Source organism: Seriola lalandi, unplaced genomic scaffold (genome assembly GCF_002814215.2).
Source record: "Seriola lalandi dorsalis isolate HSWRI2012SDOR001 ecotype SW California unplaced genomic scaffold, Sedor1 jcf7180002052702, whole genome shotgun sequence".
In the NCBI taxonomy this organism is placed as follows: Eukaryota; Metazoa; Chordata; class Actinopteri; order Carangiformes; family Carangidae; genus Seriola; species Seriola lalandi.
The window spans coordinates 49,255-67,525 of NW_019523255.1; the positions used below are offsets into that span (position 1 = coordinate 49,255).

Sequence of the window (18,271 nt, forward strand, 5' to 3'; positions counted from 1 at the left end):
TTCAGCTCGGGCTCAGCAGAACACGGGCAGTTCAGTGGGGGTCAAGGGGTCCATGAGCCCTATGGGGTGGCCCAGGCCCAGCATCCCTCCACCTACGCCCCTGGACCATCTGTACCTGTCAGTTTTGCAAGCAGCTCCCAGATCAGAGGTAGAGGACGTGTGTCTGTTTAAGTGTCACACATCATCTGTAATAGTAGAAAGCATGCAGTTACATGTTCACTTGTGCTTGCTGTGGTATATTTAGAGATCAAAAATTTGAACAACAGCAAAATGAGGTGTAGTGATTGTAGCGAGACTCATTTGCTCTTGTTCTCCCTCAGGTGCGTCTGCGTTTCAGGCCATGCAGTATCTCCCCCACCAGCAGCCCGGCTACCCCGTCCACAGTCACTTCACCTCTCAGCCTGGTCAGTACCCCGTGTTCCATGTGCTGTGTTGTTCTTTCTATGTATTTAATTCTCTTGTTACAAACCTCTCAGAGCTATTACTTGCAGTCTAAAATAAATCGCAGCGTATTTGTGAAGTAACCTACATGCAGGCTGTGCAGATGCTGCAGACACTTTAGAGGATAAATAGTTACTTGTGTGTCTCCTACAGGATACATCCCTGGAGCAGGAATACCCCTTCAGAAGCAGCTGGAACATGCCAACCAACAGTCAGGCTTTACTGACGCTGTAAGACCATTTCACATTCAGATGCTTTAATGAAGTCTTTCTGAAGGTCTATAAACATTACCAAAAAGAGTTTTACATATTGGAAAATTGTTATTTGCATTCCAAAATACAGTGATTGTGTGCACATCTCTATCTATATATATCCAAACATGTCACAGTCTAAATAATTGAGTTGCAGTTAGATTGAAGTACAACTTGTGCATGATGTTGTATGTCCTTATCTGATTACAAATGTCTTTGTTCTGTGTCTTGCCTCACAGGGTGCTTTGAGGCCTATGCATCCACCAGCCATGCATCCTTCTGCTCCCGGACTGCTGCCCACACCCTCAATGGCGGTCCAGATTCCCACTGCAAAGGTGAACTCCTAAAACACACTCAGCTGATGATGGCAAATTTTTCCACACTTCTGTCAGTGTTGCTCGCACCAGAATTTTGGAAATGAAATGTATTTTAAACGTTTATCACGCAGTCCTTTCAAAGTGCAACCAATTAGATTAGAGTGAACCGAAAATCTTAAAGATATTAAAAGCATCTCAGAATTATCCACGAGATAATAATAAAAAGGTAGTGTGTTTTTGGCAGGATGTCCATGCCAGCAGTTTGTGTTGTGTACATAATGAAAGAAAGTATTTGCCTGGTAAACTGAATTTTTACCTAGAAATCGTTTGCTATGTTTCAAGTTCAGAGAACTTGCTCTTCCAACCTTCATGTCTGCACCAATTCCCTTTTCACAATACACTGTCTATACTGCCACCATGTGTTTCTAATCATGAGGTGCACTGCATTTACTGAAAAAAAACCCCTGCAAAAATGCTTCTCAAGGCTTCTGCCTCAATTGTCTTGTCGTCATGTTGCTCCATGTTTCCATCTCCAGGCCCCGTTCCAGAGCTCTCCCCAGGGTGCTCCTCGCCACAGCTTCCTCCCCCACAGCCAGAGCGGGCAGAGGTTCTACCACCATGGCAAGTAACTCAGTCACGTTCACCTTCACTGTCGCCAAGGTTTCCCAGCTTCCCTGTAGACTCTGGAGAACCTGTTGGATGAGTAATGGATCGGCCTCGTCAACAGATGTCATTGGGTCGGATTATGCCTTATGATTTGATGGGGGTTTTTTTTGTTTTTTTTCTCCTGTACAGTATTTGGTTTTTAAGTTGTGTTTTGACTTTGTTCATGAGTGATCTGCAGTCCTCATGTTTCTGTGCTTCTGTTGACATCCAGTTTTTTTGTATAACTTCAAATGATGTTAAGTTGTAAAATAGCTTAATATTTTACTTATACTGTAAAGCCATTCTGGAGGTGCTTTAGTGCACTAAAATGTTAATATCTTGTATAAAGCCAGACTGCATGAACCAGAGCTTATTCTTTGTATACTAACATCTCATCATGACAACATCAGTGGAGGGTTGAGTGTCACTGCAAAGACTTTGCTCACTAAAAATAGCAAAAACCAGAATAGAGGAAAAAAAAATTCAGCAACACTTGAACTGTGGTTGAATTTAGAGTTTGTGGATTAAATCAACCTGTTTCTGCTAAGGTCACAAAAACACTGATGAACACTACTGTAACAGAAACACATTGGTTTAACCGAAACTCTATTTCAGTGTGTTGCTCATTTCTGGTTGATCACATTAGACCCATTAGGGTTGGTTACCAAAAATTAAATCAAGATGGAGGATTATCAGTGTTCTGCGTTGTCCTCTCAAGCATAAATCAGGTTTAAATCGGTTCTGTTTTCAAACTTTTATGTTGCAAAATAAAACGATAAGCAAACGCCACATCCAACAGTTTGTGTCATCTTTATTTTTTTGGCCATGGAGACATTCTGCACAGTTTGGACTTGCTGTTATGAACACAAAGTAAGGATACCAAACTGCCACAACTTGTCTGCCTCTTGAATCATTGCTCAAAGTTTGACAGCACGCCAAATAATACTCTAGTCATTTCTCCAAACAGCTCTGTGTGAAGGCCCGGTCTGAGCTCTCTGCAAAAGGGGTTTTTTAAGAAGCGAATGAAGTTAGATTGAGGTTTGGCTGTAGGACTTCAAACAAATGAGAATTTGTGTTGTCGGAGCAGGGTTTTGTTTCTCTTTGACGCTTCACACCTTGAGACAAAAAGAAACTGAACCTGGCTGTGCCATCTTGGTAACCTTTGTTTAACAGACAAGTTTGAGGTGATGAAATAAACAGCAAAAGGACAGGCTTGTTCAGATCAACTGCCAAAAGAAAAGTGCCACACAGAAAAGACAGAACCTAGTCGCCTATTCAGTCCTGTACGGCACACACTCTGAACAAGCCTCAACAGAACAACGCAGATCTAGAGTTGAAGCCCTTGATAAAACAGGGGAACATATAAAAAAACAAAACAGACATTATCACCACTTTTCTTTCCCCTGATGGTAGGTAGCTACTGAATATTTGTAGACCTACTCAGTTATGAGTGAGAGACCTTCCTCTCGCCTTTTTACATCTGTACGCCTGGCCTTAAATGTGGTTTCATTACGTGTGAATGTACATATAGATTTTTTTCCAATTATTTATTAAAATTCATCTCTAATTAAACCCAAAAGGAAGGTCAGAAAACAGAGTGAGGGACAGAGAGTATGAAAAACGAAGACAAAAAGAAAGAAAAAAGAGGGAGAATAGCATTGACGAGGCAATATCCCCTCCTTTTCCCCAGGTCCAGTGCATCTCGTTTTGCCCCTGAAACAGAATTACAAGGGGGGAGGAATGAGAAGAAAAAGAGGAAAGAAAAGTCAGAAACCAGAGAGGGAAGATACTTGAGAAAAACGAGAGAAACATATTTTAATGAGACAGTGAGTGTTTTAACTGTCCTCCACAGAGGACACATTGCACAAACAACAGCTTTTAAGCATATTTTTTGTGGACACTTTATTCTACAGCCTGCAGGTTGCAGGTGAGAAAGTGCAGGAAAGAAAGTGCATAAAACAGTTTGACCCAACAGTTACAACAACGCTACAAGCCGTTTCTTAGAGGGAAATACAGGAAGCAACTGGCTATATCAGGCTGTAAAATGAAGTGCAACCCACAGGAAAAAAAAAAAAAATACAACATAGCTCAAAAATACATTATGAACTTTAAGCTTTTGTTTATATTTGATAGTGCTACGTAAAAATGATACACATGCTCGTAATAGTGTTAACATGAAAGAAGACCGTTAAGGGGCAGGCAAATCCGGAGTACACACTGCTCAGTAACCGTCATTTCATACAAGCCTCAAATTTTAATGGAATTAGTTACATTTCCTCAATTATAAATCTTTAAATTTCCGCTGACCACTAATGTCCAGTTCGAACAAATATATACACGTAAAACATAATTATGCAATGCAGGATTATGGGAAAACATGGATATTTCCAGTATAGTCGATACACTTAATTGTAAGATTTTAAGGTGGCATGTCCTCTTTCTTCTATAATACCGAAGGTAAAATCTAAACATCACGACTCGGCAGCAGCCTTGGATCTTGCTGACTGGAGTTGCCTCCCCCTTGCTCCACTGATGAACAATAAACTATACATGACATCACACGCACTTGCACTCGCATGGCACATGCTGGTGGCTTGTGGTGTAACATCCAAACACACACACACACACACACACACACATACAAACATTATTTTACATCGCACGCACACACACACTCTCCTCTTCAGGCAGGCTTGGGTCAGGCTGTAGTTGGGGGAGGGTGAGAGGACAGCTGCGTGTCGAAGCAGCTGTAGCTCTGTATTTACCTGCAGTGGCTTATTTACCGAAGGCTTTGATGCCAATTGCAGCTTCTTCATCCATTGCATTTAAAACGGTGATCTGAAAGAGAGAGGAGTCGGGACAGAGCCGCTTTGTTAATGTGTGTGACGTTTGGTGAAGATGTTTTCCTCACACTTCTTTACACAGTTGATCACATCAGAGACAATTTCATAGCCCACAGATTGATTCCTCTTTTTGTCAGTAAATTTGATTTATAGTAATCATTTCATTTTCTACAGCATTAAAGGGACTATTTGTAAGTTTTCTCTGCTGCTGGACATGGTTTCTTGCCGGGTGTTGGTGGTGGTGATTGTCGCTTGACAAGAGCTTCACCAATCTTTGTCTTTATAATACAAGATGGTTATAATATGCCTTCTGAGCAGCGGGTAGCTGGTTAGCTAACTGCATAAAAGGGACAAGAGCTAATATTGGTGTTGCTTTGCACCGCTGGAGACAGCTGTTGGTGAGTAAAGGAATGAAGTTTGACACTGAACACTTTAGTTATGATGAATGCTATTCTGATTGACCTGACACCAAACTGTCTCTTTGTAAACCTAAAACAATGGTTGACTTGCAGGACAGACTTTTCTAGAAGGGTGAACGATTTTTTCTTTTTTTTTGTGGCGTTTAATGTGACTGCTTCTTACCTGTTACCTGTAGCAGGCAGCACGCTTGTTTTCATGTATTAAGAGTCCAAATATCAATATTATTCCTGGATTTTGAAATCACTTCAGCTTCAACATCCCAGATCAGAGTAAATATCAGTCTGCTGAAGTGCAAGCGTGACGATTCTTAATGTTACAAGATACCCTGTCGCTCCATGCACCAGTGCAACATAGAACAAAGAGCACAGAGCAGAGAAGAGCATCAAGGTGAGGTGACAGTACTGACCAGGATCTCCTCTCCGGCATCGTGCTTGCTCTCTATCTCTTTTCCCAGGTCTCCCTCAGGAATCTTGAGGTCCTCTCTCACCTCCCCGCTGTCCTGGAGCAGGGACAGGTAGCCATCTTGGATCCCAATGAGCTGTACAGAACACAGGGACAGGAGCATGAGAGAGAGGAAAAGTCGAGAGGAGTCACACACCGACAATACCATTACCCAGACTACTGAAGTTAGTGTTGCTTGTTCCCCCTGTGCTGTGACTGTGTGGACTCGTAGGGGATACACTTTCTAATCTGAATGACTGCGGACATGAACTTCCTGTCATCAGGTTATGGAAGCACTGGGACTATGTGGTTTCACTTCTACTGGAAATCCTGCACCATTTGCTTTTCAGTTTGGCGAGCTGTGACAACTCCACTACACACAACATGTTCCAATCGGTTTGATCAGTTGCCTCCGCCTGAGTTGAATATCAGGTTCTCCGCACAAACAGAGTGTAATGAAGATGATGCAGGCCTGCACTGACATTTCCAAAATCATCAAGTATCATTTTCAATGTAGCACATGATGAATTTGAGATAAGATGAAATGACAATATGAGCTTTGGTAGTTAAACTGTCATTACAGTTACAATATGTAACTTTTAATGTCTAAACGCTGAACAGCGTCGGTGAAGCACAGATTTTTAACGAGACCTCTGCGGAAAATTCAGCTCCTGAGTGACTGACACTGAAGGAATCCAAACCGGGGGAAGCTGACGGCAATGGTGGTGATGTCAACAACTCCCATGACCCCACGCTACTTCACAATGTCACCCAACACTGTCTTTGTTATTGTTTTGATTGAGAGAGCAGTAGCGGCAGAAGTTACATACTGTGCATTTAACTGACTTTTTGACAACCTGGGCTTCAGTGGAAACGATCTGTAAGTAAACACAACGCTGACATATTATCACCTTTTAACTTGATTTGCACCTGACAAATGTTACGTCAGATATCCACTTTCCACCTCTCCCCTCAACAGCTGAAGGAAATATCTGGGTCTTTAGCTGCTAAATGCTCCGCTGTGTTCACCAGCTAGCCGCTAACTCTGTCTGTCAGATGTTTGGTGCAGGGCAGGTGGTGTGCAGTGCACTTCTGAGCGCTCTGAAAAACAGCTGCATACTAGATCTGAAAACAACACTGATGACAGCTGTGAGACCGAACCATAAGAGTAAAGCCAGAGACCGTAAAACCAAAACAATGAGCTGAAAGACACTAACCGGCAACACAACACGGAGGAGAACTGCGGCGATGGGGGAGAATTCTCTGTCACTTTGTCACTATGAGCGACTCCTTCCACATACGAGAGGTATTTCATTTAGACGTGGTCATTTGTGGTCAATTAAAACAGTAGCATTTCCAAAAGATGATCAGCATTTTTCCTTGCACCAGTGTTAGTACCAGTTGCCAGCTGCTTCTGTTTCGCTCTTTGTGTGTTTACGCCCGCAAAGCTCTTCTCACCAAAGAAACTCTTTGTCATCTAATAACCATGGGGCTTTTCTCAAATAAGCATCCAACTGCCAGTTGTCCCCCAGCAGCCACGTAGAGTTATCTCTTGCTCTTATTAAAGACCAGATCTTATTTGTGAATATTACAGTGATAAAGGCGTCACTATAATTTCCCATTTATGACAAATAACGCATTCCTCATAATCGACTCAAAGCTTCAGACTTGCAAAGAGGAGGGAGTCCCACTTTTCCGTCACACGAACGCTCACATAGCACAACAAACGTGTTATTGTGGGTAATTAGTGTATTAGTTGTCTGTGGTTTGTATATCTGTTGATCTACAGCCTCGTGTGGCTCCAGACCAAGCTTTGAAAATTGTAATGTTACATAATCTGACTTTATGCTGGAATGATCTGAATGTGTAATAGTATGGAGAAAACTTATGTAACACTGTATTTTAACTATATACCAGGTAACAAGTCAGTGTAACACCAGTCAAGACCTCTAAAAGATCTCGTCTGTCCTCACGCTGTCTCACCTGGTAATCCATTCTCTTGATGTTGGGGACGTCCATGTTGTGGGTGGAGGGACAAATATCTTCATACTTCTTACCAGAGAAGATGTCGATACCAACCAAGTGCACCTGCACGAGCAAAAGAAAAATATTGAGAGGATGAAGCAAATCCCAAAACAAATTTTACACTTTAGAGGAAAAATAACATCTTTGTAATTTGCTATCAACCATTTTTCCAAGTGTATCATCGTGTACAAATCTATATTACATTTTTTTCAAATAGTGAATATCTTTTTAAAGAGGAAAACTGTAACCCATCAGGGACAAATTAATGCTATTGCACAGACTGAGAGTGGCCATTAATGTGCATTAATATTAATGAGTGTTTATTGCAGAGATAAGTGGATAGATAGTAATCCCTCACAGGTTGATAGGTAGGTCTTTATTTTATGATAAACCATGATATAAAAAACATTTTTTTTTTAACATTTCAGTTATTTGTCTGAGTCTGGCCATAAAGCGCTGAAAAAAAACTGTCCATTAACTTCATTAGTTTCAAAAAGTTTTTCAACTACAGTTTGAACTGTCTCAGCACTCCAGTAATTTACTGACCTTAGCGTGGCCGTGCTTGCCAGTCTTGGAGGTGGACATCTCAACGATCTTGCAGGGTCGACCTTTCAGCACAACAAAGCCATTTTTGCGCAGGGCCGAGCACTGCATTGGGTAGGTGGCGGATGCCCCGGCATCACCTGTCTGGAAGTCCAGCTCTGCATCTGCCATACCTGCTGTGGAGGCCAAGACACAGGGTGCAGATATTAATATATGTTCGTAACTGATTCGGGGAAATGGCACGGTTTTGGAGATGTATTGATTTAGTATAATGATAGAAGACCAATTTCTCAGTTTCTCTATGATACCAACAATACTTTTTCAATACCTTGGATAATATCTGTATTTTTTTCTACAAAACCCCTTTTTTATTGAACAAAATAACCAACTTTGTGAAATGTTTAAGTGGTCGTCACACCATAAAACAGTATAAAACTTGCAAAATTGTGACTATGATTAAAGAATAAGAAAATGAGCCTGCAAATCTGACCAGGCGTTCATACCAGCTTTAGATACTGGACAGTTTTTGATACTTGCTCTGCCATTGTATCCACATTAATGTCTTTTTAGATGACATCTTATTAAACCACAGTTTTACATTAAATATTAACTAAATAGCCACACAGTAAATATTGTCAAACACATTGTAATGTTTAATTTTTATCATTATCTTCTTACTGTATGAGTGGTGTTTACCAGGGCTGATATAACTTTATACTTTCAGGTCTATTGTGGTAACACACACTGGATGTGTAATAGGATTTATAGATCACAGAGTAAGTGGTATTTATGCAAGTTAGTCCATGATGAAGCAGCCAATGCTGCCTGGTGAATATCTGTCACGTATGTAAGGAGGAGAATATGGAAATGTGAGAGTTGGCTGCTTATGTGAATCAAACGTAAGCACTTTGATTCAATGCTGCTCAGCACCGGGCAGAGGAAAAACACTGACCAGACAGGGCTAAATAAAGCAACAGAAACATGGCACCTGTTATCCCAACAATAGTCCAACTGTAAAAGATAAACATAACAACAAATATAGCTGGAGTTGAATGTGTAGCTGTGGTTTTAACTATCAGTGTTTGAGCCAAACTATGCCTCACTTAACCACCAAACTTTTGTCACGGGGAGGCAGCTCAGCTACCTGCCACGAGTACAATGTAACTGACAGTTGAGTTTAGCAACTAACTCACAATATCCAAAGACAAACACTGGATATAAAGGAATAGCAAAGTTATGGGCTTCACTGCTCAGTTGGGCGGATGGTCACCGGGTAAAACGTCAAACCAGGGGCCGCTAATCCACACTGAAGTCCCATAAATAAAATTTCAAACCAGGCGTGACTCCTCTCTCCACATCTCACGCTGTTAATTGGACGAGAAACGTTAAATGTGGGAGCCAAATGTTACAGTTTAGGTGACACCCCGAGGGCAGTGTGTTGAACAGTATGTCCGCAGTGGTGAAAAGAAGGGGCAGACTGCGGCCTAGTGCGTACACTACGTGCCACGGCCCGTCGTCGGTAACGTGTACGGTCGGTGTCCCCGCATCCATGCGCACTGACTGCGCTCAGGCCGAGGCCCTGCTGATAAAGAGATTCAAGTTCACAACCCAGAATGACAACCTCTGAGGCACGGAAACCCTCCATCATGTCAACATGGACCTCCGTGTGAACGACCCTGGCTATTTTAATCCTGCGCTGGCCGATAACACGCCCACACATGATTGATATAACTATGGAAATTGACTTGAATTTTGGCCCGCTGGTGTACAGTAATGACTAAGCTAATACTCGTGATGGCTACGACCTGCACCAGCGCATTGAGGAAACAATATCAGTTAGTTTAATCATGTGTTTTGTGTGTTGAGGTTAGAGCCGATGGCATGTATGTGAAAGCAATGCAAGTCGTGCTAAACGTCACATGCAGCCAGGTCTTGCAGGATTTGCAAACTTAATATAACGACACAGGCGAACGAGTCGGCGGGTATTTTTTTTTCCATTTTAGCCACCAAGTGAGAATGAAGCTCCGGTTAGGATGTGGAAGTTAGCTAGAGCTGCCAGTGGTCCTCTAGCAAAACACACCGCTGTTGTTACTTCATGGGGGCGTTTAAAGGGGATATATCATAATACAGCTTCAGACAGACATGTGCATAGGATAACTCGTCTGCTCAGGCGCAAACACGCCCCGTCTATTGGATGTTTTGATAAGGAACTTACCCTAGTGATAATAGCTCTCTTGTCTTGTGTTACTTATCAGCCTTTCTCCCTTTAATTCCACCTCCTCCTCTGTGTCCGTGCTAATGGGGTTTCTGGCCGGGGTCTGTTTCCTCCTCTGTGGCTCGTTTGTGATGTCGCGCTCCCTTTTTCTTTTTTGTAATAGCTATCAGCTATATCTTTATTCCTCTTTCATCCCGGGCGTTTCCACTCTGCTCTCTTCTCCCCCCGGTTTGTTGTAATCCAGACTGCAGTTTACCTCGTCCAGAGGTACACTACCGTTAAAGTCAGCCGCCGGGCCGAAAAGAATCAGAGCCCTGGACCCCGCTGTGTTTGTACTGTCTGTTGCCTGCACTCCACCTTCTCGGTCTCTCCCTCATCCAGCTCCTCACCACTGTCACAACATTAAAACAATCTAAACATTGCACTTCCGTTGGATCTGTCACAATAAAATCCCATCCTTAATTGAAGACGTTACTACAATGTTACTTTAGAGACACGACAGACCTCCCCGAACTTCTAGTTTATTTTAGGCCTTTATTATCATTATTATTATTTTTATTAAAAGGATAGTTTGGCAAAATGAATGAATAAATCAAGGTCAACTTACCATATTTTCATGGGCTTTCAACTGCATCTAATGGTTTTCATCGGAGTACTGAGTTTTTGCAGTTGTCATGGAGATAGCTGTTGCCATCACGTGATGTAGTTTGCAAAGTCAATTAGTAACATTCTTGAGTGTTGATGTTCAACTATATTCCAAAATGTATAATTGTATAATACTACTAATAGACTACTGCATGTATTCTAGTGTGTAGATGTTACATTCTATTCCAGAATGTATAATACAATGTAACTACACTGCAATGTGTTCTAGAATGTAGAAACGAAAATAAAAGAATCAATACCAATATAAGAGTTTTTTTTTTTAATGTAGGCCTGTATATATGGATTAAAAGTTTTTTTAAACTTAATCACACAGTATATATATATATATATACACAGTTCTTGCCATTGATCTCTTATATTAAAGCAATCTGACACATACGTGTACCTTTTCTACTTATCACAAACTGAAAGACAGTTAAAGTATATTTTGCCTGTTACCCAGGTGTACTTATAAGTGAGTAAAGGATTTGAGTGCTTAAGAAACCTAACTGTTTATGCATAAGGTCTTTAATTCAGGAGCTATATTGCCATTTTAATTTAGATACACCCTTTTAGGCATTTGCATTCAAAAGTGGACGTGGATTGAAAGACTTTTTGAAAGAAACAATACATATAGGAAACATTACTACAGGATAGAATGGGTGTTTTGTCATTATTCTAATAATAAACATCTGTTCCATTAATTGTCATTATAACACTAAAATGTAAAAAAATAGGCAGTTTCTTTTTTTTCCATAACTGATATCAAATTACACACTTTTACACTGAAAGTGAAGTTGCAATTTTTCCGGTCACCATGTGGCTAACTTGAAAGATCTTGATGTTTCTTTCATCCAAATGCCAATGAAACAAACCTCGCAAATTGGTACGTTCTGCGCATGCGTAGCTGTTTCATTCTTGAGTAGCATGGACCACTGACTTATTTACGAACTGTTCATAAACGTTATGGCACGTGTGTGTTGATCTACTCAGGAATCTTTACAGATATTTTCACAGGTTTCTTATATAGCCTCCAACTGTGGGAACAGTAAAAGACTTAAATTGCACATAGGCTATTCCTCACCATGACCACTAGGCTACTATAAACGAAAAAGAAAATTACATTTTCAAATTATTAAAAGCTTTAACATGTTCATGTTATTTATATTAGTTTGAAGAATAAAGAAGTGTTCAAATTAGTTTTGCTGTCATAAGTCACACATGGCACAGTTTTAGTGCGCCATGTGTGGTAAATACAGACTCCAGTGCTTTGCTTGCATATCATAGTAGAACATTTCTCATCCAGGTGCTGAAAGTATAAGGCAAGGATCAGAGTATGGACAGGACTTTCCATTCACTAAACAAAAGTTTGATGAACAAGATCCAAGTATCTCTTCTTATGATTTACTGTTTGAAAACCTTCTTAATCCACAGTGTTGGTGCTGTCATCCTGTCAGTGTGCTCCTCTGCTAGATGTAATTCCCTGTGTTGCTGATCATTTCTACCTTCCAATTAGTCTTTTTTTTTCTGTCCAGAGACCTATGGCTTCCGTGCTCAGCAAATGGTTTCATTGAATTTGGCAGATCTGAGAGCGGCAAGGTTAAATTTAGTGCTGTGAAACTGGAGTCCTATGACCTATGTGCTGAGGGCTGCAGTTAAAGCCATAGTTAACCCCAAAATGAAAATTCAGTCATCGCTTTCTTAATCCTATGTCACCTTAAACCTTCATGTAAGGCCTTCAAACCCACAGTGTGCTTGTCTCCAGAACATTATAACAGCCTTCAAAAGCTGAAGGAGCTATTTATTCGCAGGACAAAATAATCATAAAATGTCCCCAGACAGCAATCACATTCAATATGGAAGTTAATTTTAGGATGAACTATTTCTTCACTGCATAGCAGCAGAAAACCAGAGGCAGGGGTGAGGAAATTAGTTCCTGATCAATACTGTCTGTAATTACTCAGCAAAGCAACAGAGCACTGTTATATAAACTGATTACCTTGTAAATTACATTCAGTCTGTTTCTCACCACTATAAGTTAGCCCATCACATATTATCGTAAAATAAAATGTGGTCACATTCCCTGACTGATTTTTGTCAAAAATTAAAGTCCTACTCATAATTACTATGGATCCAGTCACCATGTGTTTTCCTTTACTGGTTGAAAACAGTATTGGTCTCATGAACCTGTTCAAAAGGTTGAGGCGAAATTACATAGATCAGTTACTTCTCTGTGATGGTCTAAACCCACTGATTTAGCTAAAAGAATTAGTTATAGTATGTCAGTGGCAAAATGCTTACACCTTTGCTTGGGGTAGAAGAAACTATTTTGTTGACAGTTTTGTACTAATTTAGCCCCCAATTTATACGAATAAACTGAGTCAAATATGTAATTGAGGGAACAAAAATCTAGAGTCCCCATTAACTTGAATATTATGAAATGCTTTGACAACTAGATAACAAAAATTCATTCACACTTCACCAGCAGAGGTATGTATCAAATTATTCAAGACTATATGCCGTCATATGATTATTATGATGGGTATGCTTAAATATGTATGTTTATTATAGCATTTGCTAATTGGGATCCTCATAGTAATAAACATTAACGAACTTTAAATCTAGGATTGATTTGTTTGACAGGTTTACAGTGAAGTTACTCATCCATTTGAGCCAAAGCCAAATCATAGCATCATATTTCATCATATCATAAACAGTAATCCTATAACACAGCATATTCACACTAATAAAATGGTCCATAAACTAAGAGCAATATAAAGAAAACACCTCCCGTTATAAAATCAGGCTCCTCTCATTCTTACCTGTTCTCCACCTGTCAATTTTTCCCTCCCAATTTCTGACCGCGCCCAGCCAATCACACTCCAGCTCGGGGTCTCGTGAAACCAATGAGGGCGCGACTTCTGTACGACAACCCGAGGGGATGTCGGGATAAAAACTTAGCCGTGCTCGGTAGAAAAGTTTCGGGAAGAGCAGGAGGGAGGGGACAGAGGAGTAAAAGTGTAATAATCCGACAGCGAGCATGACCGACGCCGAGGCGCAGAGCGCTCCACCATCGGCACCGGTGGAAGACAAGCCACAGCCGGAGAGGAAAGTCATAGGTGGGTACAGAAGGTGCTCCTGGTTCAAACTTGAGTGTTTATCCGTCAGGGAAAGTTTTAAACCACTAACTTTAGTCTGAATTCATGTGCGTTTTATCATATGAGTGAGATGAACAGATTATGCTGTCAAGTTTTATATAAAAATGAGCTGTTTTATGTGTGAAACTGTTGATTATCTATTGTGTCAACAACGGCAAGGTACTGTTAAGATATGTCGACAAATAACTGTCAATCGCTCCTTCTTTTGACACCATGTTGTGTTTCGTTTCTGGAGGAACACGTGTCCTCAGTTTTACACATGGGTTTTGTGTGGCGCAGCTATATCTATCAGTGAGGTAAAATCTGTGCTGTGAACATCAACATGGAAGCAATTAATCTGGCCAACTGAAAAATTTAATTGTTTGATTTGTCTCTCATAAATGCGTCACTAGGACATGACTACTTTTCTTTACGTGTTTTCGTGCGTTGACGTTAAATTCTTTCAGTTAATGACTGTTTCTTCTGTAAGTGAGAAGAGGAAGAAGAAAGTCATAGTCCATTGTGCTGTAGCTGTCTGTTAACAGTGTGAACACTTGACCTAAATTTCCTCTTTATCAGCTGTCGCGCGCTCCAAGTTGCACACGCGCGCCCCCTCACAGGTGCAAATCATTATAGTGAGACGCAAACGTGCCAATTAAATGCCTTTTTAGATGGTTTTCAAAGAGAACCGATGACTCAACGATGCAGCCGTGTTGTTTTTCGGTGACTTGTTTTTGTGACCCCTTTCTTACGAGGTGAGAAACCGTGTATCTTTGATAGCAGCCCTCCCTCGTGACCTAGTGCAGACCTGGTTTCAAAGTTTTTACTGTTAATGATTGACGCACATTGCTCTCATTTCTTGTTAGCGAGGCTGCCATTGATACAAGTACGATAACGGTATAGTCTGTGACTGGCTGTATAGCAATATGTGAAATGTTATAGGGTATCTATTTAATCATGTGCTACCTGCTGTTGCAGCCACCTTGGTCCAAGGCACAGTGAAATGGTTCAATGTGCGGAATGGATACGGCTTCATAAACAGGTACTGCCTCCTTTCAGTTACTTTAGGTTATGGACATATTTACATTACTTAAGTTTACTATAAGTCTAATTAAATATTTTAATTTAGGCCCCATGTGTCAAGCTTATTAATAATGATTTATTTCTCTTAGGAATGATACTAAAGAAGATGTATTTGTTCATCAGGTAAGATGAGAATTGTGTGTATTTATGCTATATAAATGTATGCCATCCTTTTGATGCTTACTGTATCTCTGCAGACTGCTATCAAGAAGAACAACCCTAGGAAATTCCTCCGCAGTGTGGGAGACGGAGAGGTCGTAGAATTTGATGTGATTGAAGCAGCCAAGGTAAGAATCGTGGAATCCATGTGATAATATGGTGTTAACGCAACAAATTCAAATATCTGCTGATGTTAAAATTCTCCATATTTTCCCTGTCATTGGTGTTCCCTCAGGGCTCAGAAGCAGCCAATGTGACCGGCCCAGGTGGTGTTCCAGTCAAAGGGAGCCGCTATGCACCCAACAAACGCCGCTTCCGTCGGCGGTTCTTCCCCCGCAGCCCTCGGCCTGGTGACCAGAGCAAACCAGCAGATGGCCAAGCCACTGTTGAGGGTGAGGGATCAGGGGAAAGTGATGGAACGAGACCTCAGCAGCGCCGTCGTAGGCCCCAGAGACCACGGCAGGATGCACAAGATGTAAGCAGAGGGATGTGTACAACGGAAACAACAACCTGTAGAGCTTGCTGAAGGACATGGCTGTGGGGTGGATACTTTTTTATTTTTTTTATTTTATTTTTTTTAAATTCTTTATCAACCTTGAAAAGAAGTGTATGGGACAGTGGGGACAGGATATGAATATAACCTTTGGTAAAAATGAGTATAAATCAAGTTTTCTAATAAAGAAAGTAGAATCAGCAGAATACAATTAATGAACAACTGTGGAAAGATTGTTTAAATGTTGCAATAATTACTTTAAAGGGAGGGATACAGCTGAAATCCACTGAGGAATTGTTATGTGGCAGACCAGTCTGAGCTTTTGTTACTTGATCTCTGTCAGGGTGAGTCTGGAGAGCAAAAGAATGAAGTAGCAGAGGGTGACCAAACGCAGCGACCGCAACGGCGTAGATTCTGGCGTCCGTACCGCAGGTGACTTGACATCACTTCCTAAACTTCTATAGGTTTTAAGTCATTTCCACTTCTGGATTCCAGGAATTCAGAACCGATTGAATATTGTCTCTGTCCTGGGATTCGCAGACCGTTCCGGCCTCGCCCACATTTTGATCAGGGTGCAGATGGCGAGCAGGCAGCTGCTCCAGAGGAGAGCCAGGAGCAGGGTGAGATGAAGCAGACGGAGGCCTCTGAGGGCCCACAGACCAATGGAGAAGCAGCTGAGGGCCAGAAACAACGGCGCCAGACTAGACGCCGCAGGCAAAGGAACTCAGAGTCATCTGCCTCAAAAGTGAGTGATTGTTAATGGATGGTAAACTGCATCCAGTGCTCTGTGATTGACACTTGAGCTATTTGGACCCAAAAGAATCCAAATGACAAAAATTCATGGAATAAATGAGAACTTGCCATTAGAAATAATGTTGTTGTTGTTTGGAGACAAAGTTTCCCTGCATTCAGCCTTGAAACAGAATGTGATGTCAAGGAATATTGACCAGTGGTGTTTGTGGATGAAAGCAGTTTAGCGACATGTATTTAAGTTTTAGTATGGCCCAAAATGGTCAGAGTCATTGACAGTATATGGTACATACCATAAATATTGTAGTGTCACTGGCTGTGGAACACTTATTGCATGTTTTCACTTTTTCTATCAATGTGTCCTGTCTCAGTACGGTCAAATACCAAAGGCAAATCTACTTTGTTCCTACACCAAATCCTAAAATACATGAAAAATGATCTCAAAACTGTTACTGTTGCATGCTTGAGACAATCTTTCTGCTTGCACACATTGCAGAATGATACAGAGAAGTCTGCATCAGAGCCTGGTACCCCCCCTCAGAATTCAAAACCAGCTGACTTGAAATCTGCATCAAAATCACCAAAGGTTTCCCCTAAAGCCTCTGCAAAAACACCCAAATCACCTGAGGTAAGGTGTTAAACCTCTCAGACTTTCCCTCTTTTTGTATTCTATTATAGTATTTGTATTACCATTTGTGTGTTGTGATGACACAAATATCTTAACTGTCTGTCCCCACAGCAGGCAGCTGCCACAACAGTCCCAGCCCCAACAGAGTGACGTCAATGAGAGGACAGTCACGTGACCCTTGGCAAGAGGTGGGACCAACTTTAATGTGGTGCAACCCTGGGTCAGGCGGGGTGGGAGACATGAGGGTGTAGGGTTGCACTTCTTGTGCTACACGTCCCACATTGGCTATCTTTTACAGAGAGCAGGATGACGGACATTAACGGGCTGTTGAGTCAAGATAATGGATTTAAAGTGGAAAGGACTTTATGTCGAGTCTCTAAAGACTGCGTACATTTGGACTGAATCTTAATGCAGGGAATGTTTTTGCTCAAACTCTGGAAACCTGGATTTAGATTAATATAATCCTTGTTTGAGAGTAAGATGTGTCTTTTTGTGTCTGTCTTTCTTTCAATCCCTGTGTCTCCCTTGTGTTTTTTTATTTTTTTTTATTTTCATTTTTTGTTTTGTTTCTCATAGGTCCTAGGGTTGGAGGACTGGACCTATTTCAGAACACATGCACTGCTCCCCTCCCTGCACTCCCCCATCCTCCAACCCACCTCATCTCGCTGTCATCCCCTCAGGCCCCTTCCCCCCTCATCTTGTGTTGTCCTGTCTAGACGCTGTGTGGAGAGGGATGGAATAGGGAAGAAATGGGATATAGGTGGGTGGTGGGTGCATGTTTAGAAATTAAAAATACATCTTGAAAAAGAAAAATGGGAAAGAATGGACAATCTGCTTGGTAGCCCAGTTATTCCAACCCCACTTTAAAAACTATTTTCCTTTAATTGACCAGATGGGGCACATCAAGTAGTTTAGAGGAACCAGCCTTGATTTTTATTTTAACTTCTTAATTTGGTTGAAGAGGGGAAAACCAAGCAGGTGTGAGGTTGGAGGTGCATTATGGGAGTCAGTTTAGTTCTGTGACCCTCAATCGATTCTTAAAACATACTACTCCCTTCATCCTCCTCAGTTGAGGATAGATTGAAAAGAAACTTTATTTCTCTTGTTTTACTTATTTGTGCATGCTATTCTTTGGAGGGGATTATGTGCAATGTCAATACTTAAAATGTTAATGAATAAACCATGTTTGCAAATCTCAGGATTTAGTCCTTATTTCTTGTCTAGGTTGCAGATAC

General features: G+C 41.2%; 3 protein-coding genes across 6 annotated transcripts in view; 2 read left to right on the top strand and 1 right to left on the bottom strand.

Annotated features, from left to right (window-relative positions):
• The window catches only part of LOC111650690 (G protein pathway suppressor 2), a 3,694-nt gene extending 1,251 nt beyond the window's left edge, over positions 1–2,443 (top strand). Inside the window, exons 2-6 of the mRNA XM_023400612.2 lie at positions 6–148; positions 321–404; positions 595–671; positions 932–1,027; positions 1,546–2,443. Of these exons, the coding sequence (XP_023256380.1) occupies positions 6–148; positions 321–404; positions 595–671; positions 932–1,027; positions 1,546–1,638 (493 nt within the window). The 3' untranslated portion in view covers positions 1,639–2,443. The remainder of the gene's footprint in view (positions 1–5; positions 149–320; positions 405–594; positions 672–931; positions 1,028–1,545) is intronic.
• Positions 2,444–2,445: 2 nt separating this feature from the next.
• On the bottom strand, positions 2,446–10,525 carry LOC111650695 (eukaryotic translation initiation factor 5A-1). 3 transcript variants are annotated; one of them, XM_023400618.2, is made up of 6 exons: positions 10,142–10,524; positions 7,930–8,102; positions 7,342–7,446; positions 5,324–5,455; positions 4,420–4,492; positions 2,446–3,367 (listed from the first exon to the last, which is right to left on the bottom strand). In XM_023400618.2, the coding sequence occupies exons 2-5, from the start codon at positions 8,095–8,097 to the stop codon at positions 4,430–4,432; spliced, it is 468 nt and encodes a 155-aa protein (XP_023256386.1). In that variant the 5' UTR covers positions 8,098–8,102; positions 10,142–10,524; the 3' UTR covers positions 2,446–3,367; positions 4,420–4,429. The 3 variants fall into 3 exon arrangements, with proteins under 3 accessions (XP_023256386.1, XP_023256387.1, XP_023256385.1); XM_023400619.2 differs by having other exon boundaries at positions 2,446–4,492; positions 7,930–8,099; positions 10,142–10,525; XM_023400617.2 differs by having other exon boundaries at positions 2,446–4,492.
• Positions 10,526–13,745: 3,220 nt separating this feature from the next.
• Positions 13,746–18,234, top strand: LOC111650693 (Y-box-binding protein 2-A). Of its 2 annotated transcripts, none has more exons than XM_023400615.2 (10): positions 13,746–13,905; positions 14,902–14,965; positions 15,096–15,129; positions 15,204–15,293; positions 15,401–15,640; positions 16,002–16,090; positions 16,199–16,403; positions 16,905–17,036; positions 17,148–17,224; positions 17,613–18,234. In XM_023400615.2, exons 1-9 carry the CDS (start codon positions 13,827–13,829, stop codon positions 17,184–17,186), a joined length of 972 nt encoding a protein of 323 aa, XP_023256383.1. In that variant the 5' UTR covers positions 13,746–13,826; the 3' UTR covers positions 17,187–17,224; positions 17,613–18,234. The 2 variants fall into 2 exon arrangements, with proteins under 2 accessions (XP_023256383.1, XP_023256384.1); XM_023400616.2 differs by having other exon boundaries at positions 17,151–17,224.
• Positions 18,235–18,271: the final 37 nt, after the last annotated feature.